Below are 24,531 nucleotides of genomic sequence, written 5' to 3' on the forward strand. Positions count from 1 at the left end.
GAAATTAAAGAGAGCAGAGCTGGGAGGTCGGTTTCTCTCTCTCTCTGGCTGGTGAGTTTCCTTTCCTAGGGGGATCAGGGTTGAAGTTGCCTGCTTCTTTCTTTCTTTCTTTCTTTCTTTCTTTCTTTCTTTCTTTCTTTCTTTCTTTCTTTCTTTCTTTCTTTCTTTCTTTCTTTCTTTCTTTCTTTCTTTCTTTCTTTCTTTCTTTCTTTCTTTCTTTCTTCTTGCATCTTTCTTTCCTGCAGCGTTCCTTTTTTCCTCTGCGCTTCTAACAGCTGCGCCAGGTGGAAGTTCAACCGGTCAAGCTCCGCCCGTCGCGAGATCTTTTTTTCTGCCAGCAAAACTCCACCGGGGGAGTTTGAGGGGTTTGGAGGGAAATGAGGAGCAGCAGGGCAAGAGGATTTTCGGCTTGGGATCAGCCACAGCAGAGGTGGTGGTGGGGGGAACTGTGGCTCCCTCTTGGACTGCAGCTCCCATCAAGCCCAGGTAGCAGGGCTACTGGTTAGGGATGATGGGAGTTCAGCCACAACAGGATTCCCCCCCCCCTGGAATGACTGGCTTTGTTCCTGACAAATGGGACAGAAGAGAGTGTTTCTGAGCATGTGTCGATTTGGCTGCAGCCCAGTAAGCTAACTAGGCGGTGTTGACAGAGCGGAAAAAAACATATTCAATTTTATGGGATTTTGTTGAGTTAATGCAGGGGTCAGCAAACTTTTTCAGCAGGGGGCCGGTCCACTGTCCCTCAGACCTTGGGGTGGGCCGGACTATATTTTGAAGGGGGGGGAAATGAACGAATTCCTATGCCCCACAAATAACCCAAAGATGCATTTTAAATAAAAGGACACATTCTACTCATGTAAAAACACCAGACAGGCCCCACAATTAGCCCAGAGATGCATTTTAAACAAGTTATCCCTTTTTTACAGGGATTTTCCCTTATGCTGAATAGGCTTCCTCGCGAGAAAAGCGAAAACTTGGCAGCTATGATTTTAAATAAAATGACATGTTAACAATTACATTGCACTCCTTTCGAAAGAGCTGTAGCTTAGTGGCAGAGCATGTGCTTTGTATAGAGAAGGTTCTGGGTTCAATTTCTGGCATCTCTCATGAAAAGGATAACATGGCAGGCGATAGGATTGTTGCTGCCAGTCCGAGTAGGCACTGCTAGGCTTGATGGAGCCTGGTACAAGGCACTTCCTCTGTAAGGAAATGTGTACAGGACTGCCGCTGAATGGTTTATTGAAACCCCAGGGTGTGGCAAGGAAGCTAAAGAAACAAACTTAGGACCGTTGCCCTTGGATCACGCATCCCCAAACTTTGGCCCTCCAGATGTTTTGGACTACAATTCCCATCATCCCTGACCACTGGTCCTCTTAGCTAGGGGTCATGGGAGTTGTAGGCCAAAACATCTGGAGGGCCGCAGTTTGGGGATGCCTGCCTCAGATAAATCAAATATAAGCTTACATCGACTTCTGTTCTGCCCTTCTCTCTGGTAGGAAAAGCTTTTCTTGTGCAATAAAAGGGCATATATAGGCAGCTTTTAGGACAGGGGTGGGGGAACCTCAGGTCCAGGGGCCTAATGTGGCCCTCAAGCTTCTCTCTCTCTGGCCCTTAGGACTTACCCAAGCCCTCCTCCAGTGTTTTGGCCTTGGTGGAAAGTTTCCTCCTTGAATTGCGATAATGCTGTGATTAGTATTTTTTATTAGTTTTCAATTACATTAATCCAATAATAGCCTCATTATAACAATGCCAAATGATAATACAATTCCTAATACAAATCATTCAAATACCAAATTATTTAGGTAGGCCCCCGCGTGCTAGAATTGATGGTTTGATGGTTTACTTTGTTTGAAACCCAACGGCTACCCCTACCTGGTTTAGCCAGCTAGCCGAAGCTGTTCCCGGAGTGTGGCTGCTGTCACATGATGACAGCTTCTAGGAGCCACAGGTGAGAGCGGAGTACACATTTAAAGAAGCATAATTAGCAGGAGAATAAAATATTAGCATAAGCCTAGGAGATATCTGCTGTGGTTGCTGCCCGCCCTGCTAAAAAGGTGGTTCATTGCAGGCAGTGGCTATGTAAGACTCTCTCAAGGCAAATCTACAAAAAAAAATGCAGTATAAACGTTGACAACGGGGAAACACTCACCTGCGAAGGCTCCAATTGGAGAACAGCCTTCACCAAAGGGGTCACTGGCTTAGAAGATGTTCAAACTCAAGACGAAAGGGAGAAACGTGCTAAGAGGAAGGCACATTTGGCAAACCCTCACCGTGATCAACTCCCGCCCGGAAACCTATGTCCCCACTGTGGAAGGACGTGTGGATCCAGAATAGGTCTCCACAGTCACTTATGGACTCACTGTTAAAACCGTGTTCGTGGAAGACAATCTTACTCGGCTACGAGGGATCGCCAAAGAAGAAGATGTAAGTTCAGGCTCGATGACCTGGGTCTGCACTAAGAGGCAGCCAAGTTGGTCCCCAATCCCTGCTAGATAGCTCCAGCCCATAACAGGAATCAACTTCAGCTCAGCAGTAAATTGCAGACCTTTGCTTGCTTGGCATTGTGATGGGCTGTATGTAGCAATAAACAAGACCTTGGAAGACAATGTCAGTCTCTGCTTTATATCAAGCATTCTCGCCATCCAGAGCACGCTTTTATATGTGTGTTTACCTGACCTCTGGCTGCTGTCTTTGCAGTCATAATTCCTCCAAACTAAACATAGAGTATCACTGTTATGGTCTGTAGGGGTGGGTGGGATGAAATAGAAGCCCAAGTTTTCCTGATTTTCACCATCTGTCTGCTATTGCATGTTGTACCGTAGTGCAGAGCATGGGTTCTCCCTCACTCCAGTTTCATGCTGAGAAAAGATGTACCTGCTGGGCTTTTGTCAAAAAGCAGCCAAGTAATTTTGGCATAACATCGGGACATCAGCTCCGCACAAGGCATGACGTATAGCAGCAACAACTGGTAAAAGATAGACATAATATTTTACAAGGACAGGAAGAAACAATATGGACAGAATAAATGCCACACACAGGAAGAACAAGGATACAGTATGAGATCTTCACTTGTAGACTTATAAACCATTTAATGTGTCACCACGATAAGAAGTTATAAATATCGCAGCTGTTGTATAGGGGATTACAGTATTAGGATGACTGGAATGTAATTGAGATCAATAAGATTTTGGAACGCAGAAATAAAGTAAATCGTCTAACCATCAATTCTAGCACGCTGGGGGGGCACCTAAATTATATAATTTGGTATTTGAATGATTGATATTAGGAATTGTATTATAATTTGACATTGATATAACGAGGCTATTATTGGATTGTTGTAATTGAAAACTAATAAAAATTATTACCAAAAAGAAGAAGCAGCCAGGTAAAATAAGTCCATTCAAGTTTCTAGCCCACAAAATGCAGTGGACAGCATTTTGCACTCTATAAAATACAGGTGGGCACCAAATGTTTTCTTCATTGCAATCACTCTTGAGACAGCTACTCTGCTGAACTGTTGCACACAGAGGACTGTGGGGATTATATTGCGTGCTTCGCCCCACTTTTTTACAATTTGAAGGAAGCTGCTGTTTAATCATTAAGCCACAGAGCCTGGTAGAGAAGGAAACTGCAGTCATCCCCTTTTCATTGATCACGAGTTTGATAGCAAGAGCTTTATTTACAGGGCAATGATGGAGATATGGAACATATGCTGTTGGGTTATACATTTATGCTTCCACTGCCAAAAGGGGAGAAAGGATTGTGCTTTTATTGCTGTCAAACTATAAAACTAGTGCAAAAGTTAACTTTAATTCTTTACCTTCGGACGGTGTGTCCAGCCATAGTTTTATAGCCTCTAACACAGTGGTCTTCCTTTTCGGGGGACCACTTTAAAATCGCTGGGAAATCTCAGCAGACCACCTAATAATTTGTGTGTGTGTGTGTGTACATACAAGCACATACAAAACACTTGGTTTCTCATAACCACAGCAGCATCCATGTTCAAATCAGCACCCAGCCGGGCAACATTTCCCCTCTGTTCAGTAATCTGGTCAAAATGGCTTCAGTCTCATAGAATCATAGAATTGTAGAGTTGGAAAGGACCCTGAGCATCATCTAGTCCAGCCCCCTGCAATGTGGGATTTTTTTAAAAAAAAATAATTTTTATTTGATTTCACAAGTACTGTATAAAATTATAATAATACAACCATCCACATCCACATTTAAAGATCCCTCTGACTCTCTGGACTTCCCACCTTTCCCTCCATTGGTCCTTTTATTAACCTTTTCTACTGCATATTTTCCAACAGTCCATATTTTTAGTCACTCCACTTTGTCCACAATATTTGCTACATTACAAGTGTTATTGCAATCCTGCTAATGTTTTCATCCAAGATAAATTATAAATTTCCCCCACTCTTTGTTAAAGTTTTGGTCTTCTTGGTTCCGGAGCTTTCCAGTCAGTTTTGCCATTTTGGCATAGTCCAACAGTTTAATTTGCCATTCTTCTCTGGTAGGGACTTTATCTTCTTTCCATCTCTGGGCTAGTAGCATCCGTGCAGCTGTCGTCGCATACATAAAAAGTCTTTTCTGCTCCTTTGGAATATCAGCACCTACAATTCCTAATAGAAAAGTCTCTGGTATTTTTTTAAAAAAATAAAAGTTAGTTTAAACATTTTTTTTCCAACTCATTATATATCATTTCCCAGAATGCTTTTGTTACCTTACAGGAACACCACATATGATAAAAGGTGCCTTCTTTTTCTTTACATTTCCAGCAGATATTTGTACCTGTCTTATGCATTTTTGCTAGTTTACTAGGAGTCAAATACCATCTGTACATCATTTTCATATACAGTGGTGCCTTGACTTACGAATTTAATCCGTTCCGAAAGCACCTTCGTAAGTCGAAAAATTCGTAAGTTGAAAAATCCCTATCTAAAACCGCCGCGGTTTTTTCCGGATGTCAAGATATTTGTAAGCGCACGGCCATTACCCCCATTCGTAAGTCGAAAAATTTGGTTGTCGAGTCGTTCGTAAGTCGAGGTACCACTGTAGTTTTCTTTCAGCGAACAGCATGCCGAAAAATGTAAGTCAGTTTTCCATAACCTTTCCCAATCTGAAAATTGGATCCCTTGCCCGGCCCCAACCCTGGTTTAAATGCATAGATTTTCTGCCATTCCATTAAGTTTGGCTCATTAGTGCTGGTAAAGTTGTTTATTTTGTGGCTTATCTAGAATTCATCAGAACTAATGGCCTCTTAAACGTAGTGGTGGGTTTTTCCAGCAAAAACAACACAGACTAGAATCTACTTCCTTCATCCGATATGACTAATGAAGTCGATTGCAGTCCATAAAAGCTTTGGGCATAATAAATTTGGGGTAGCCTTTAAGGTGCCACAAGACTCTTGTTTTAGCCACTAGATCATCTCTTTGCCCCCAACTTTTAAGGGATTAAATTCAGGGGGGTGGATGCGAGGTGGGTGGCAAAAGATCTCTCAGCCTGCTTTGCAAAGCCTGGGATGGGAAAGGAGAAGGAAATAGTTGAAAGAGCTGAGTCATTTGTCCCGAGAACAACATGAACGCTCTGTGTATATCAAATATAGCAGCCTTGCGAAATTTCACTGAACATCATCCACTTTCCCCAACTTCCTCCTGTCGGGAGAAGTCTGCAGTGCCGGTGGCAGAGGGAAAAGAGAACAATAGGGCAGCGTTTCCCAACCTTGGGCCGCCAGCTGTTTTTGGACTACAACTCCCATCATCCCTAGCTAGCAAGACCAGTGGTCAGGAATGATGGGAATTGTAGTCTGAAAACAGCTGGAGGCCCAAGGTTGGGAAACACTGCAATAGGGAACAACTCCCCTGGGAGGAAAAGTTGCGACATTCAGGACTTTTTAGTTTACAAAAAGATGAGTACCTGAAACTGTTCTTAACCTGAAGCACCACTTTAGCTAATGGGGCCTCCCGCTGCCCCTGCGCCGCCACCGCATGATTTCTGTTCTCATCCTGAAGCAAAGTTCTTAACCCGAGGTACTATTTCTGGGTTAGGGGAGTCTGTAACCTGAAGCGTTTGTAACCCGAGGTACCACTGTAAAGGAGGGGGAATGCGACAGAAGTGTATAAAATTATCTTCGCATGTGGTGGGGATGGAAATATGTACATTTTGGCTTTGGCAAAGGATGTTTAAGGAGATAACAGAAATTACTGGGTTAAAGCTGACCAAAAGTCCAGAGGTGGCATTATTATCAATTTACGATAGGGCGGAAGGTTCGCAGGCTAGGAAGGACTTGCTCACAAATTTATTAACAGTTGCACAAATTATTATAGCGAGGAAGTGGAAGGGGCAAGCAGAATATAGATTAGAAGAATGGTATAAAGAGGTGTGTGGGGTGTAGCAATTAATGATAAATTAACATGTGCCATTAAGGTAAGACGGGGAAGATGCAGGAGAAATGATTTTGAGGAGAATTTTGTAGAATTCACCAGGATTTGGGAGATGGTGGGGGAACCATCGCTGCTTAAAGTGGTTTGATACTGCTTTAAATGTGTAGTGCTTTCTGGTACCAGAGAAGAGTAGCAAACTAAGCTGTTGGACTACGCCAAAATGGCAAAACTGACCAGAAGGCCCAGGAGGCAAGAAGACAAAAACTTCAAGAAATAATGGGGGGGATATATAATTTATTTAGGAGACCACTGTAAACAGATGAAAACATTAGCAGGATTTTAATAACACTTATAATGTAACAGATAATATGGACAGATACAAAATAGAGATTATAAAGCAATACACAGTTGAAAACGTTGACAATGGGACCCATGGAGGGGAAGTCTGGAGATTCAGAGAAATCTCTAAATATGGATATGTATTTGGTATTGTTATAACTCTACACTTGTAAAGTCAAATAAAAATTATTTAATAAAATAAATAAATGTGTAGTGCTTTCTCTGAAAGAATGCTGGGAAATGTAGTTCACCCTTCATAGAGTTAGAATGCCCAATCTGCTTAACAAATTTCACTTCCCAGGATTCTTTGGGAGGAAGCCCTGGCTCTTAAAGTGGTACAAGGATTATTTAAAGGAACGCTGTGGATGTGACCTTTGACACAACACCTGAGTATTCCGGGTTGTCAACAGCTGTTTGTATATCGCCTTTGGGCAGCTCGCACTCATGGCTCTACCCACAGAACCTGTAATAGGAACGGTACCTGTCAGGCTTCAGAATCGGCTCCCCCCGCCCCCCGTGGCAGTAGATAAGCAGAACAAAGGAAAAGAAGTCTTCTTACCAGTTAGAAACTTTAAGAATCACAGGGAGAGAACACATCTCCTAGAATGGTGGTGTTCCCAACTAAGTTCAGTCCCCCCCTCTGTCCCTATTATTCTACGTCACTTCTACGTCTTGTAACCTGAGCTTGGAGCCTCTGTGTTTTCTGTTCTGCCACTTTCTGAGCCTCTCCGGGACTTTGGGGAAGGGGGGTGGATACTATCCAGAGAAAGTGAATCTGTTAACTCTCTCTCTTCTAGTGTTTCTTCTGCTAGCTGTTCCCCGTCCAGTATTTCCCAGCATCTGCTTTCTGAACTATGCCCCTCTGCAAACCACTGTTTCAAATCTATACTGTCTTCCTGCTCCTGGGAAGATTCAGGATCAAGAGGAATGCAGCCCCCCTCAGCATGGTCCCTGACAGTACCCAAATGGTAACAAAAACCAATGTTCCTTTTCACCGCTCACATCTCTCCTTATCGCTTCGCAGATTTGACGCTGACCCAAGATGGCAACAGTTGGATTCGTGTCTTCGTGCGCCAGTGGGCGTCCCGTGGCGTCTTTGCTGAGGCACGGGGTTCAGAAAATGAGATCGTCCCAGCTGCACACCACGGCCAGGTCTGCTTCGAAGGATTACTACGAGGTGCTTGTTCTAGGAGGAGGCACCGGTGGGGTCTCCATGAGCGCACGGATGAAGCGAAAAGTCGGAGCTGGCAATGTGGCGGTTGTTGAGCCCAGTGAGGTAAAAATGTGGCTTTCCCTCTTCTCCTCCTCCTGCATCCATCCCAATGGGCAGCAAGTTCCTAATATTAATACAGTGGTACCTCTGGTTGCGAACGGGATCTGTTTCGGAGGCCCGTTCACAACATGAAAAGGCCGCATCCTGAAGCGCTGCGTCTGCGCACATGCACGACACAATTCGGCGCTTCTGCGCATGCACAAAGCGTGATTTAGCGCTTCTGCGTATGTGCGCGCACCGAACCCGAAAGTAACCCGTTCCGGGACTTCTGGGTTCGGCATGTCTGTAACTTGAAAAGACGCAACCCACAGCAGAAGTAACACGAGGTATGACTGTAGTTAACTCACATGCATTGCATTCCTCTCCCACAGGCATTCCAGACAGAATAATCTTGAGAAGTTCTCTCTCACGGCTGAGCAGGGGTGGGATGTATATAAATTCGCTAAATAAAACCAATATCCATAATTTCAGTTAGGTGATGCTAGGTCTGCTGGGGGACTGTTCAAAGTTTGTAAGCCTCATTGAAATTAAAAGAATAATATATAATTTATTTAGGAGACTACTGTAAGCAGATGAAAACATTAGCAGGATTCTAATAACACTTGTAATGTAGCAAATACGATGGACAATATGGACAGATATAAAATATAGACTATGAAATAATATGCAGTTGGAAATGTTGACAATAGGAACCATGGAGGGTGTCAGGGGGACTCCCTACAGAGAGCCTCCCCCCGTCATCCTGACCAGCACTTTGCCCAGCGAGAGCAGTAGCAGCGGGTCAGGCGGGAGGAATGAGGAGGGGAGTGGAATGGAGGGAAGGCTCAGTGAGGTATCAGAGCCCCTGCACTGCCCTAGCCAACAGGTGGAAGAGGGAGTGCAGCCACTTCTGGCGCTCGAATTGAGGCGCGCGCCCAAACGCAGGTTTAGGGGGTGCCGTTTTGGGGTCCCCAAGCTATTATGCTGGCCCAGGAGCAGAAGGCCGCCATTGCCGGATTCTGCGAGTGACTAGGAGGTCATGTTTTCTGCTATCTCTGCACTGTAAATAGTATGCACAATAAAACCCTTAAAGACAGAACGGACTGGAGCGTCTTTACTCGGGAGTAGCCGTAACAATCCCCTGACAGAGGGGATGGGGGAAGTCTTGAGATTCAGAGAAATCTCTATATACAGATATGTATTTGGTATTGTTATAAGTTTTCATTTGTAGAATCAAATATAAGTAACTTTTTTTTTTTAAGAAGAACACTTCGTGGCAGGATTTTAAGCAAGCAATCAGAGAGAGTCGCCCTCAGATCATTTTTGCCTGGGACAAGACGTTCTCCTGTTAACAGGATAGGATTGAATCCTGCACACCCACGTACAAGTTGTCTCAGTTTTGGCCTTCATTTTTGACACTTAGGGGGCTGCTTCTTGACCTGGAAAAATCACTCACCGGGAGGGATGTGGGTTGTTCTAATCTAGAAATAGAACATCCAGGACTTGGGCTGAGTTTACGCATTTTGAAATATTAAAATTTGTCGCCAGGTGGTGGACATAATCTGCAGCTGCCCTATATGGAGTCGGAGCACGCATTCAGCTGTAGGCTAGGGAGAAAGGAAGACATTTGATTCAGTAGACTTTTAAAGACACATCATTGTAACTCGCACAATGTGAGAACCAAAATGCAGCAATCCATCAGATTTTGCACTTCTCTGAAATTTGCTCTGCTGTTCTCCAGCCACGTATTGTGTACAAAACTGGATACGTTAGAATAAAGCATGTATAAAAAAATGCCCATGTTAGTGAAAATAACATACAAAAATACATGAGGGGAAATTGCTTTGCAAAAATCTATAATGGGGAAAATTGCATACAAGTGTATATCTTAGGATAAATTCACATTGAATACTGATGAATTTTCATAAGGACTTAAAAAACATAATTCGCAAGGTGGAAATGTGGAAAATTGAGAAATAGAGAGAAACAAACATTGACAGATTTCCACATTCCTACTGTAACCCTGTATTGTTTATTCTGGGCAGTGGGCTGCCAAAGACAGGTGTTTACTTTGTTGTTGTTTAGTCGTTTAGTTGTGTCCGACTCTTCGTGACCTCATGGACCAGAGCACGCCAGGCACTCCTGTCTTCCACTGCCTCCCGCAGTTTGGTCAAACTCATGTTGGTAGCTTCGAGAACACTGTCCAACCATCTTGTCCTCTGTCGTCCCCTTCTCCTAGTGCCCTCAATCTTTCCCAGCATCAGGGTCTTTTCCAGGGAGTCTTCTCTTCTCATGAGGTGGCCAAAGTATTGGAGCCTCAGCTTCAGGATCTGTCCTTCCAGTGAGCACTCAGGGCTGATTTCCTTCAGAATGGATAGGTTTGATCTTCTTGCAGTCCATGGGACTCTCAAGAGTCTTCTCCAGCACCATAAGCCCCTATACTAAAGATTATTAACTGGAGATGTTACAACTTAAGCACTGAGGCTCAGATGCTCCTGTCTTATCACACCTGCTTAGCTCATGCTGTGTGGCTTCTGCTGCTGTCTTTCAGAAGCACTATTATCAGCCACTCTGGACTTTGGTCGGGGCAGGAGCAAAACCACTGGCACCCTCTTCCCGTCCAACGGCAAGTGTGATTCCTTCCGGTGTAAAGTGGATCCAATCCAGAGTGCAGAAGCTGGATCCAGACAAAAACTGTGTCCATTTGGAGAACAACCAAAAGGTAACACACATATTCAGCTCTCAGCTGCATCTTCATTTAATCCTCGTTACTACAAATACTAAGGGATGCGGGTGGCGCTGTGGGTTAAACCACAGAGCCTTGGGCTTGCCGATCAGAAGGTTGGTGGTTTGAATCCCCGCGACGGGGTGAGCTCCCGTTGCTTGGTCCCTGCTCCTGCCGACCTAGCAGTTCGAAAGCACGTCAAAGTGCAAGTAGATAAATAGGAAGAAAGGTGGTATGTAAATGCAACAAATAAATGTGTCATGTTACAATGGTGCATTGCCCGAAACACTGATGCCTGGCTACACAAAGCAATCTGCAAGCCTGAGGACTTTATTTTGTTTTATTTAGCAAAATTTATATACCGCTCGATTGTAGTAAAACCTCTCGGCGGTTTGCAAGAAATATTGAAAGGATCAATAAAGAAGTGAAAAAGAATTAAAAACATTTATAGAAAAATAAAGTTAACCATGAGAGAGATTGAAACATGTCAACACCTATGTGCGTGAAGAGGTTCACCTAAACAGAAATGGTTTTAAGCAGGCACTGGTATTTATTGGCTTAAGTTATGAGTTAAGTCTGCTTCAGGTCAAATTGCTTTTGAGAAGTTCTTGGCCCTTAGGACCCACGGAGGGATGGGGGGAAGTCACGAGATTCAGAGCAATCTCTGTATATGGAAATGTATTTGGTTTTGTTATAAATTTATACTGTACTTGAAAAATCAAATAAAAACAATTACAAAAAAAGAGAGATGTTATTGGCCAAGGTTGGTCAATGTCGCTTGTGAAAAAAACCAGCTTTGTAGCATAGATTGGCAAAGGTGCTTAATGTAACGAATGACTTTCTTATATTACAGATATCTTACAAGTATTTGATCATCGCCCTTGGGCTCCAGCTGCATTTTGAAAAGGTATTTGTTTTTTTTTTTAAATCTCTCTGCTGGTAAAAACCCTGGTGTGAAGCAGGATACAAAGAGTTACTTTGGGCATCATTTTTCTGTCCATCCTGCATTTGTCTCATGCAGCGCCGATTCCGTTCTGCTGCAATCCTGCTGCAAATTGCATTATTCAACTTGCTGTCTAATGTGGTGAAACGACATAGCTTACGTAATGTACGCCAGTCGGTCCAAAAATCTGTGGCAGTTATAGTCCAAAATATAAAGGGTCCACCAGGTTGGTGAAAGCTGATGCTGCCCGATGCCCACTTCCTCGAGAGTAAGCCCCACTGAAATTCACTCCGGTGCCCTGAGAATCCATTTCCTGATTCTGGAGAGTCAAATTGCCTTAAAAGAAGGCTGGACCTTCCCCACTGGCCGGATTCTAAATGTTTCTGCTGGAAAAACTAACACCAATGAAAAATCATGTTTTGTTTTTTCCTTGCGACATTATATTGTTTCCCAAAACAGGCAGGGGTGGGTGGACAAAAATTCATCCCCGGAAGGCATTCCAGTCTGGAAATTTTGCAGTTATTTGCATGCAGGTGTGGGGCCAATGTACATTTAGAATACCTACAATCAGAGTTAAATACACTTTGAATACCACTTATTTCAATGGTTTTAAGCGTACAGTCGTACCTTGGTTCTCGAACAGAATGCGTTCCGGTTGCCCTTTTGAGTCCCGGAACTGTTCAAAAACCAAGGCGCAGCTTCCAATTGGCTGCAGGAGCATCCTGTAGCCAATCAGAAGCCGTGGAAGCCACACCGGACATTCGGCTTCCGAAAATTGTTCAAAAACTGGAAAACTCACTTCCAGATTTCGATAGTTCAGGAGCTGATTTGTTCGGGAATCAAGGCGTTTGAGATCCAGGGTACAACTGTACTAGAATCCGTGATGGGCTGGGGCCAGGATGTTCAGGGTCTGGGTGCTGTGAGGGCACTATTTTTAATTGGGAGTGTGTGCATGCAGGCTGTTTGTTCCAGATGGTGATCACGACAAGACAAGTTGCATGTATTTCCTGAAGGGAGTGCTTTCCATGTCAGAATTGTTGTGCATCACTGGAATCGTCTCTCACTGGTACTGTCTAAACTTCATCAGGCTAACAGAGGCCTGCAGGGGCCCTCTGGTGGTCTATCTTATGAAGTTGAATGTATCCGAAGGTCTAATACTCGCTTCATGCCTGGGATCAGTGGGAGAATGAATGAGCTTTGCTTCAAATCGGAGAATATCCGCAGTGCGTGTTAGAATATGACAGGTAGTGGTGGAATTTTGGACACGGTTTGAAGTACATCCAGAATCGAATTTCATTTCCCTCATCAATAATACAACCTCTTTGATTTAAAAAAAAAAAATAGAAGCAACTTGTCAATTGCTCTCTGTTTTAGACTGCTCATTTTATGTGAGGGAAGGCTTCTTTAACTTACGCATGTGCAGGTTTTTTAAAATCTTTATTGAAAGTTCAAAAGGTACATGACTATATGTGCACTAAACATGGTGAGACACAAACAAAAAAGAGAAAGAGAGAAAGAGAAACAGAACCTGTGCAAAAGGGGGAAACAAAGGGCGGAGGGGGAAACCCCCAAATCTGTGTATTTTACAAGGTTGTTATTATACTTCACAAGATCTTAACTTATTACAGTATTTATAAGAATGGATTCCAAATATCACTGAATTTGTCCACGGCAAGTCTGCGTTTATATGCAAGTTGTTCATATGTTGCGAGTTTGTGTAAGTCTTCAATCCAATCGTAAAAGGGAGCCACATTTTTATTTCCCCAGTTCATCAGGGTCAGTCTTTTTGCTGTGGTAAGAGCACGGAGTGTCCACTCATATTGTCCTTTTGTAAAGTTCCATGTGCTGGGTATATACTTCAAGAGGATATTTTGCTCTGTAAATGCAAAGTTGTTCTGTACAGTTCTGTTGATGGTTTCAGTTACCTTCTGCCAAAAATCTAGCAATATAGGACAGTGAAAAAACATGTTTTGGAGAAGCATTATCCCTATTGCATCTCCAACGCATGTGCAGTTTTTACCAAATTATGACCCCATAGCCCTCCATAGATTCAGGGACAGGGAGGCATCAGTAATTTGAGGAACAGTTAATATCCGACAGGAGCCTACGACCCTCCAGATATTATTGGACTCCAACTCCTATTGCCTCTAGTTAAAAGAGGCCCAATGCCCCAATGGATGATGGGAGTTGTGGTTTAGCAACATCTAGAGAGCTGCAGGTTACTTATTGCTTGCCTAAACCAACCAGGAGACACCATGTGACATATTACACAATAATATGCCTTTTGTTTATGCAAAGACTTGGTCTGAATATTGTACCAGTACAGTGGTACCATGGTTTATGAACTTAATCCGTTCCGGAAGTCCCTTCTTAAACCAAAGTGTTCTTAAACCAAGGCGTGCTTTCCCATAGCAGCGGGGGACTCAATGTAAAATGGAACACACTCAACAGGAAGTGAAACATGTTCTGCTTCCAAGGCAAAGTTCACAAACCAAAACACCTACTTTGCAGCGTTCTTAATCCAAGTTGTTCATAAACTAACCTGTTCTTAAACCAAGGTAACCACTGTACTGAATCAAGATAAATGCTGATGTAATAGCTCTGAGCATGATCTCGGTCCCAAGGAAGTCCATAGGAATTGTGTTAGCTATGATACTGTGGATGGCCCTTTCCTCCCATACTCAACGGTTTTAATAACATAGCTGGAAAGAAGGCACTCTCTATTTGCATTTCCCACGCGCCTGACACAATTAAATACTACGCAGCTAATTTTGTTTTGTTGCAGATCAAGGGCTTGCCCGAAGCTTTCAGCACTCCTAAAATAGGTTCCAATTATTCCGTTCACACCGTGGAGAAAACTTGGAAGGCTCTGCAAGATTTCCAGGAAGGAAATGCCATTTTCACCTTTCCAAACACACCCATAAAATGTGCCGGTGCACCACAAAAGATCATGTACTTGTCAGAGGCGTACCTGAGAAAGGTATGCACCATCTACTGCCGGAGGCTGAGCAGACTCGATAGATCTGTGTTGTTGCTTGAGCAGATAGCAAGATATTTGCAATGCAAAAGGGCCAGGTCTTCATCTGCACAGATATTATGCTCTTTTAAACTGCTGGGACTCTCAGCCTCTGTTCACAAAAACATTTTAGCTGTTAGGGTGGACTTATCTCTCATCTCCTGAGAGAGATGGTAGGAGGGAGGGTGTCCCTTGATTATGTTATAAGAAAATACTGCTCCCTTTCCTTTATGGGGTATTCCAGAGCCCGTATAGAGTCCTTAAGTGGGTTCCCTATCGGAAGGTGGCCAACCAGAGAATATTGAGAAGCAAAGCAGCTAGTAAGCCTGATCTTTATTCAAGGAACTGTTGTAACAGGGTCCCCACTCACCACACGCAGGAGGGAGGAGAACCTCAAGCAATGGTACACGAGCCCCTATACAGACTTTTGAATTTGCCCACCCTGTAGCCCAAGACACACACACACCCCCAAAAAACCCATCATACATACATCACAGAATGAGGTGGTCTACGGCAGAAATCCTGTGCGCCAAGATACCTGATAACGGTCACTGATTGCATTACCTGGGCAGCCTGGCCCTTCTTTTGTGGTGGTTAATACTAGATCCTGAATGCAGGTCACAGGCTCACCCTATTCATACACAAATACACCCTTAAGACTGGTTTTGCAAGCAAAAAGACAACAGGAAGGCTTTCCTCATTTGCCTCCCTTACCGCGGAGGAATATTTGAGGTCATTGGGCAGTGATGGCGAACCTAAGACAGCGTGTCAGATGTGACACGCAGAGCACTCACTGCTGGCACACGCCTCATCGGCCCATTCGCGCTGTTGTTTCCCCCCCCCATTTGTTCTCCCGCTCCTCATGCTACAGCTTGTCTCCGCTGTTAAAACCAGGATCTTTTTTTGTTGTTGTTGTTGCTGGTAGCCAGATATTGGTTTTTTAACCCTTTCTGTGCTGTTTTTTCTGGCACTTTGGCAGACAATGATTGGGTGTAACAGCGTTCATTTTTTTACCTGTTCTGTGCTAGGGTTTTTTGGCGCTTTGGCAGACTATGTCGGTGTTGCATGTTAGTTCCAGCGAAGGTATTATTCATAATTTATTTCTGTTCTCCCCCCCCCAAAAGCTCAGCAGCTTTTGGGCACCCCCACCAAAAAAAGTAAAGCAACTTTTACACACACACACAAAAAAACCTCCAAAACTTTGGTCAGCAGCTCCCCCCGAAAAGCTCAACAACTCTGGGCACCTTGTGATAAATAAGGGGGTTTTGGTTTGGTTTGGTTTGGTTAAATAATTAGTTTTTGGTTTATTAAATACAGTTATAGATTACAATTATACATTTTTGTTATTTAAACTATAAATATCGTGAAATTATGGTTTTTTTCTCGAAGTGACACACCACCCGAGTTATGCTCGGTTTTTTGGCGAATTTTGACACGCCAAGCTCAAAAGGTTGCCCATCCCTGTCATTGGGAGAGTCAAAATGGCTTCAGGATTGCTCTCCCGTATACATCAGACACATGGTTCATATATTTAGATATGTGTGTGCATTTATGAATATTCTGTATTTGAGACCTTAAAATTCTTATAACACTGGGACTGAAATGTTTTCAATTTCCGCAATGGAGTTCAGGAGCTGATCTCGAAACAGTCATCAACTCGCAGCCTCGTAGGGTTGTTTGGGGGATAAAATGGAGGTGGGGAGAAGCATGTGTGTCACCTTGAATTCGTTGGAGGAAGGATGGGAATGAAACGTAATAAATTGTGGGTGGGGATTTTTGTCAGCGGAAGCCCTGCAAAAGGACTTTTGCTGCAGAGATCCCCTCTCCCAGTGCACCCCCAGAACAGCACACAGGGGGAGGATAAATTGTTTTGTCTGCCCAGCAGATATGCTTGTATTTTCTGTAATAGCGCAATGTTGAATTCCACCCTTTCCCCAAAAAAGTTGTACTAAATTATGTTGGATTACTTTGGTGGGTGTTGTAAAAATAGCATTCTGTCTCCTGCTTCTGGTTTGACACTCATAACTATGGTTTTGAACCATTACTTTTGAATTATCCTTTACCCCCCTCTTGGTAGACTGGGAAACGACCGAAAGCCAAAATAATCTTCAATACTGCCCTTGGAGTGATTTTTGGTGTTCAGAAGTATGCCAATGCTCTGCTAGAGATTATCAAATCGAGGGACATTACAGTCAACTACAAATACAACCTCGTTGAAGTTCGAGCTGATAAACAGGAAGCGGTCTTTGAGAACTTGGACAAAAGTGGGGAGACAGAGGTCTATCAGGTCAGCAAAATGAGATTTTTTCAGGTGCATCTATGTACAAAGCGAATTGCTGTGACTATCATGGTTTTCTTGCTTGTGATCTGGATTGGCTTCCTGTTTGTTAGAATAGGCAGGAAACAGTAAATCAAAATGTTGATCGAAGTATGTGATGTGAGAAGGTGAAAACAGTTGATACAGTGTAGTTAAAAAACTGACCAAACAACTTTGAGCACTGGGATGGTTGGACAAAGTGGATGAGATTGCAACAGACCCCTCCACCTATGGCAAACTTTGGTGAAGAAGTAGGGGGGGGCTTTATAAGCACATTATCTTAATAACAATAACAATTATAAATATTTTTATTTTTATTTATTTATACTCCACCCATCTGGCTGGGTTGCTCCAGCCACTCTGGGCGGCTCCCAACAGAATATTAAAAACACGACAATCATCTCTGGGAATTCTTTTTTTCTTTTCTATGTGAAATAATTTTTATTGGTTTTACAAAATAAATCGCACAATTAACCTTTTTTTCTTAACCTTTTAAAATAAAACAAGCTTACTCCGAATCCTGAGACTTCCCTCCTGCCCTCCATGGGTCCTTTATATATCTTTAAAAGGTAAAGGGATCCCTGCCTGCCCGTTAAGTCTAGTTGTGGAAGACTCTGGGGTTTCGGCGCTCATCTCACTTTAATGGCCGAGGGAGCCGGCGTTTGTCCGCAAACAGCTTCCGGGTCATGCGGCCAGCATGACTAAGTCGCTTCTGGGGAACCAGAGCAGCTCACACAGAAATGCCGTTTACCTTCCTGCCGGAGCGGTACCTATTTATCTACTTGCACTTTGATGTGCTTTCAAACTGCTAGGTGGGCAGGAACTGGGACCTAGCAACGGGAGTTCACCCCATTGCGGGGATTCGAACCGCCGAACTTCCGACCGGCAAGCCCTAGGCTCTGTGGTTTAAAGCACAGCGCCACCTGCATCCCTCATATATCTTAACCCACTGCATGTTATAGTTCCTTTGAATTATGCTCCTGCAAAATATCCAACGTCTTTGTAACATTGCAAGAGTTCAGGTGTTTACAGTACAGTGTTATTTTAAATATGATCTACCGGTATATTTGTCCCATTCTCTATTGAAGTTTTAATCCTCCTGATTTCTGATTTTCACAGTCAATATCGCCATCTCTGCATACTCCAATGATTTCATCTGCCAGTCTGCCTTTGTCGGCCTCTTATCCTCATTCCATCGCTGGGCAAGCAGCATCCTTGCAGCTGTAGTTGCCTAAATCAGTGTTTCCCAACCAGTGTGCCTCCAGATGTTTTGGGACTACAACTCCCATCATCCCTAGCTACCAAGACCAGTGGTCAGGAATGATGGGAGTTGTAGTCCCAAAACATCTGGAGGCACACTGGTTGGGAAACACTGGCCTAAATGCATCTCTGGGAACAACAGCTTAGCCAGGGAAAATTCATTCTCTCTCTCTCTCTCTCTCTCTCTCTCTCTCTCTCTCATCTATAGTAGCAGATATACAGTTGTGCTTGAACTCCTTTCTCTTTCTCTGGATGCAGTACGAAATGCTTCATGTCACCCCCCCAATGGGACCCCAAAACGTACTTCTGAACAGTCCGGTTTCTGATGCAGGGGGCTGGGTCGATGTAGACAAGGAGACATTGCAACACAAGAAATACCCAAATGTGTTTGGGATCGGAGACTGCACTAACCTCCCTACTTCAAAGACGGCTGCAGCTGTAGGTAAGAGTGGCTTTTGCAATTAACTGATTCAATGTTAATGGGGACGCGGGTGGCGCTGTGGTCTTAACCACAGAGCCTAGGGCTTGCCGATCGGGAAGTCGGCGACTCGAATCCCCACGACGGGGTGAGCTCCCGTTGCTAGGTCCCAGTTCCTGCCCACCTAGCAGTTTGAAAGCACGTCAAAGTGCAAGTAGATAAATAGGTACCGCTCCGGCAGGAAGGTAAACGGTTCTGTTGCTCGGTCCCAGCTCCTGCCCTCCTAGCAGTTCAAAAGCACGTCAAGTGCAAGTAGATGAATAGGTATCGCTCCGGGGGGAAGACGGTGTTTCCATGTGCTGCTCTGGTTCGCCAGAAGCGGCTTTGTCATGCTGGCCACCTGCTGTCTGCGGATAAACGCCAGCTCCCTCAGCCTATAGAGCGAGATGAGCGCCACAACCCCAGAGTCGTCTGCAACTGGACCTAACGGACAGGGGTACCTTTACCTTTAATTTATGTTAACATAAATACTGTATTTAATTCTTATTTGCCTTTTTCCCTCTCTTTGCAAACCCTTTTGATATCCGAAGAAAAGCAGTATATAAATACCTGAAACAAATAATAATAAATGTTTGCTGCAAAACGGGCCTTAAACATTGAGTCTTAAGCTTCCTGTACTAAAAGAAGCGTTTTATGGATCTGAGTTCAGAAAGGTCAGAAATAGGCAATGATTTTTAAAAAGTTTATTTAACTGACCAAGGGTGCATCTACACACAGGGGAAAAACGCTATTACAAAGTCAGAAATTAAATCGTTATAAGAAAAGGGGGGAAACGCTATGGAAAATCACACAGAAATTCTTTTGCTCTCTGGCACCATCTGGTATTGCATGTTCATAATGCATTCGAAATACTGTTTTTTGACTAATGTAGCTGAGTTAGATTAGATTTAGTCCCTGAGCCTGAGGTTTCCCATGCTTGTTCTACTCCAACCCAGTTTTTTCATGGCCTCAGATATCAGCCTTTCTAGCTTTTGTATCTGAAGCTCCAGTTTTGTTAAACTGGAAATACCAGGGATTTGATCTCAGGTCTTCTCCAGGTCTTCTCTGCTCTGCCCCTGAGCTACACAACTGCTCTCTCTAATCTGCCCTATATAAAAGCATATGCCTTTAGTTAGTAATGCCTTAGAACGAATTAATAGGACTTATTTACAACTCATTTTAGCTAGACCAGGCTCCATCTGTTTTATTGCTGACTAAATTATGGTACAAATTAGTGAATATTCTAACAGAGGAAGCAGTGTTGGTCCGTTTGGAAATTGAGACAGAAAGAGTAATTGCAATACAACACCAATTAGAAACTTTGGCAATTAAGTGGTCTATGAATAGCTTAAATAATAATAAATAAAAACAGTAAGAGGAATACACAGAGAAATATTTCGCGGGGTAGCAGTTAAAAATAGAAATTTATTTTTAGACTCTAGTGTTCCTATTTCAGGAAGAAAAACATTGCGGCACTAATGTAAACAAACCATTATCTCTTCTGTAGCTGGCCAGTCTGGTGTGCTTGATAACACCATTTCCTGTATAATGAAGGGCAAGCCTCCAGCTAAAAAGGTAAGCTGGTTCATTCAATTAATTGGTCATTAAATGGGTAGAGTTATCACTTCTAATCAAGAATTATATTTTTAATAAAGATCCCTTGGGCAATGAATTAAGTTTCATAACATATTTCGAGGCAGTATTCTTTCTTATTAAAGATCAGAAAGTTTCTCGCCCAAATTCAAAATGCCTTGTTCACAGGTCGTCCTCAAATATTGTGTGGGCAGGGGTATTTAAGTTGCATTTTAAATAAATGATTCAAAAAGCTGTTCCTAGACAGTTGACAGGGACAGACTGTCACCAGCACATAACCCATGTTCTAAAGTCTGCGCTAGCTATATTTCAAAAAGTAAAAACCAGGACACCCCAAAAGTTTGTTGAGGTTTTTAAAGGAAGACTCCGAAATTGTTGACCTTTTTCAGCAGAAGCTACAAGAATTTTTGAGGCATTTCGGGTACGGTTTAACCCCCATTGCCAGTTTTCCAGGACATTTGCCCGACTTATGAAAAATAATCTAAGACGCCATTTACGGAGGTGAATTTCAGGACATGTCCTGGAAAATCAGGACATATGGCAGCCCCACTCTTAATAATTTGGGTCCAGAATATTTTAAGGACCTCCTAATCTCTTATATTCCTGCCCTATCACAGAGATCTTTGGCGAAGGCATAGTTAATATCCACCTGGATCTGTACAATGAGTATTGTGGGCCCAATATTTTAGAGTTCCCTTCCAATTCAGGTCAAACAGACCTACTGAACATCCGGTGCCAACTGAACTTTTTTTAAAAAAAAAAAATCCACCAAGCATTTTAATTATAGTTTTATTTTATAGTTTTTAATTATTATTTTATCTTTGTAAACCAGTTAACAGACTATTGGGAGATAAATGGTTGAAATAAATCTCTCTCAACATCTCTGCCCACACAAGTATTGGCAAATGATATTTCCTAGTAATATGTGAGGAGCCCCCAATTAGGAGCATTAACTTAATCAATTTAATTAAAAGAGGGTTCCATTCTTCTGCTGCTCTGCTATCATGGCCCAACCGCATTTCATAAACACACCATAATTATTTAATTTTTACTGCCAATACAAGAGCAGATATAACTTGTGCCTCTGCTTTTCATAGGTTGGATTCTTGCATTTTTCTGGAAAAATACCATCCCAACAATTTTATATGCTGAACTCTCACAAATTTATTTATGGGCTTTTCTGCAATGTTCATTTTTTAACACTCCTAACATACAACAACAGGCAAGAGAACTTCCAAATTGCCATTATATCCCTGCTTTTGGACATAAGGAAAGCCAGTAGAAAAAGACAAAACACTGTAATGAGAACTGGGTACTTTCCTAGCCTGTGAACCTTTCACCCCTTCATAAATTTATAATAATGCTACCTCTGGACTTTTGGTCATCTTTAACCCAGTGGTTTCTGTTATCTCCTTAAATACCCTTTGCAAAAAAAAAGAAGTACATATTTACTTGTGTAAATTACCATGTGAATATAATTCCCCGTTTCTTGGCATCCCCTCCAACGAATATTCCTTATTTGATTTAATCTGACTACTGTTAAGTACCATCTCCAAACTAATTTATAATAATTTATATACAGTGGTACCTCTTCTTACGAATAACTCTACTTATGAATGTTTCTACTTATGAATGGAGCTCCGTCCGCCATCTTGGATGTGGTTTAGATAGGATTTTTTCCATTTACGAATTTTTAGATAGGGTTGCTTCTACTTACAATTTTTTTCTCCCAATGCATTCTTATGGGATTCGACTTACAAATTTTTTCGACTTACTAATGTGCGTTTGGAACGCATTAAATTCGTAAGTAGAGGTACCACTGTACTATGTTGTATGAAAGAGGTAAAGAGATAGTATTACACAAAGGCTAATTTATTAGTCGTACCTTGGTTTTCGAACAGCCTAGGTCTTGAACGTTTTGGCTCCCAAACACCGCAGACCCGGAAGTGAGTGTTCGGTTTTCGAACGTTCTTTTGGAAGATGAGCATCCGACAGGGCTTCCAATTGGCTGCAGGAGCTTCTTTGGTTTTCTAACATTTTGGAAGTCAAGCAGACTTCTGGAACGGATTCTGTTTGACTTCCAAGGTACAATTGTATTTTATATAATCCAGGCATGTCCAAAGTCCATTTTGGGGCCCTAATCCAGCCCGCCCCTTTTAATCCGGCCCCTGTGGCAGTTTTATTTCCTGGAGTAAAATCCTAAAACTTCAATCCTAAAAAAAAAAAAAAACGGTTAAAAACTTCAATCCTAAAAAAAGGTTTAAAACGTAGTTCGGCTCTCACAGCCCTTCACTTCATCAAATCTGGCCCTCTTTGAAAAAAGTTTGGACATAAGCAGACTAAAGGGATCCTTCGGGTGGTGGTGGGGAACCTGAGAAATTGTTTTGCAATATTCAAGTGAAGGGTTTTTTTTTTGTTCCATTATGTAAAATGCACACTACAAAATGTTTTGTAGTATGATGGATACACATCCTGTCCCCTGGTAACCAACTACAACCGCGCGATCCTGGCAGAATTTGATTACAGCGCGCAGCCTTTAGAAACGTTTCCTTTTGACCAGAGCAAGGAGCGGCTGACAAGTTTTCACATGAAAGCTGATCTCATGCCTTTCCTTTACTGGCATGGGCTATTGAAGTAAGTATCCCTTGTGTATATATGCCAAACTAACTTGGGCGGGTTATGGAAAAACCAACGCAAAATGCAAGGGCACTTTTTGCGGCACAGGTTTGTGCAATACAGCAAACCAGCTGCACATTTCCTAGCTGCACAGGTAGGTTTTCGTTTGAACGGTGCATGTCTAAAAAAAAAAAAAGCCATTTGGACCGTCGTAGAAAAAATTTAACATCTTATATGGGGGGGGGGGGGAATTAAAGATGCAATTGTGTTCCAAAGACGCTTTTATAGAGGGAAGTTCTATATGTGCTATCAGTTTAATGCCGAAATGCACAAAAAAACACTTTAAATTTAAAAAATAAGAGTTTAGCAATCTGCCGTTCCAAATGGTTTGACACAGCTTTCAACTTACAAAGCTGCAGAGGGAAATTTTGACTTGCCAAGTTCATTTTCCAGAGGGGTAGCTTTAACTGCAGTCCTAACGCCTGGGTTGGCCATAGTGAGGCTTGACACAGCCACCGCCCCAATTTAGGGTCATAAGAGCCTGCTGGATCACAACAGTGCCATCTTGTCCAGAATCTGGACAACCTGCTGCCCATGGCAAGCCCACAAGCAGAACCACCTCCTAGAAGAAGCCCACGAGGATCTCCTGCAATTTCTAGCAGTTAAGTATTCAGATCCTCCATAAATTTGTCTTATCCAAGTTGGAGGCTGTCAATCTTTTGAGCGCAAGGCAGGGGAGCAGGGAATAGCCCTTTACTGAGACAACTCTCAGGCTAGTGCAGCAAAGATGCCCAGATCAGGCCCATTGCTGTTGACAGGACAGCAGCTCTTGTGGCAGCCCCAGAACACCCCAATTTCAGGGGCTTCAGTTTATATTCTGTCATGCCAGTTACAACATTAAATGCAAAGGGTTTTTTTAGTGAATAGGATGATGAAGTTTGAAGTGATCTTTATCCCAGTTCTAACCCTTAAAAAATTCTTCTAGGGGATACTGGGGAGGTCCAGCTCTGATACGAAAGCTGCTACACCTAGGGATGAAGTAGCCGCCAGTCCTTTTGTACCTGCTACAAACCACAAAAGTACGACCACAGCTTTAAAAGGTATACAGCAAGATATAGAAGCAGTAGGTGTCCTGTGCAGTATATCAATAAAAGTTTCTGAGCAGAGACTAAAGCTTCAGACTCATTCATATCTTACATGCTATACTTGGATTTTATGTATTAATATTTTTTAAAGCAAATAAATTTGGTACTTTTCAATGTCTTTATAGGTCTCAAATCTACATTTTAAAGAAAACTTTATCCAGCTAGTAAATGCACCATCCAGTAGTGTAGCAACCGCTGCATTTTTAGCTGTTGACTTTCTATTTTGAGTCTACCCATGAGATAATATACTGAGTTGTGTTAGCTTATATATGTGCTCTCTTCCCAGCTTCAACAGCTGGTGTAGTGGCTAACCATTGACCTTGAATGATCCCAGTTCAAGAAGTGTTGCAAGTCTGTAATACAGAGATAATGGTCTACCTTACAAATCTGTCAGAGGGTTACAGAGAAAATTCAGAAAGCATTCTATAAAATGTCGTGTTATCATTTCAATTGCACCAACTCTTCATCAGCATGCCAACCAACAA

At 42.7% G+C, this 24,531-nt stretch overlaps 1 protein-coding gene across 2 annotated transcripts; it reads left to right on the forward strand.

The window, feature by feature from the left end:
• SQOR (sulfide quinone oxidoreductase) lies at positions 1-24,164 on the forward strand. 2 transcript variants are annotated; one of them, XM_035131016.3, is made up of 10 exons: positions 1-51; positions 7,747-7,998; positions 10,526-10,696; positions 11,553-11,606; positions 14,428-14,622; positions 16,736-16,945; positions 18,494-18,677; positions 20,200-20,267; positions 22,741-22,919; positions 23,887-24,164. In XM_035131016.3, the coding sequence occupies exons 2-10, from the start codon at positions 7,765-7,767 to the stop codon at positions 23,942-23,944; spliced, it is 1,353 nt and encodes a 450-aa protein (XP_034986907.2). In that variant the 5' UTR covers positions 1-51; positions 7,747-7,764; the 3' UTR covers positions 23,945-24,164. The 2 variants fall into 2 exon arrangements, with proteins under 2 accessions (XP_034986907.2, XP_060138817.2); XM_060282834.2 differs by lacking the exon at positions 1-51 and adding an exon at positions 2,069-2,424.
• Positions 24,165-24,531: the final 367 nt, after the last annotated feature.

Source organism: Zootoca vivipara, chromosome 13, assembly GCF_965207765.1.
Source record: "Zootoca vivipara chromosome 13, rZooViv2.hap1.1, whole genome shotgun sequence".
Classification (NCBI taxonomy): Eukaryota; Metazoa; Chordata; class Lepidosauria; order Squamata; family Lacertidae; genus Zootoca; species Zootoca vivipara.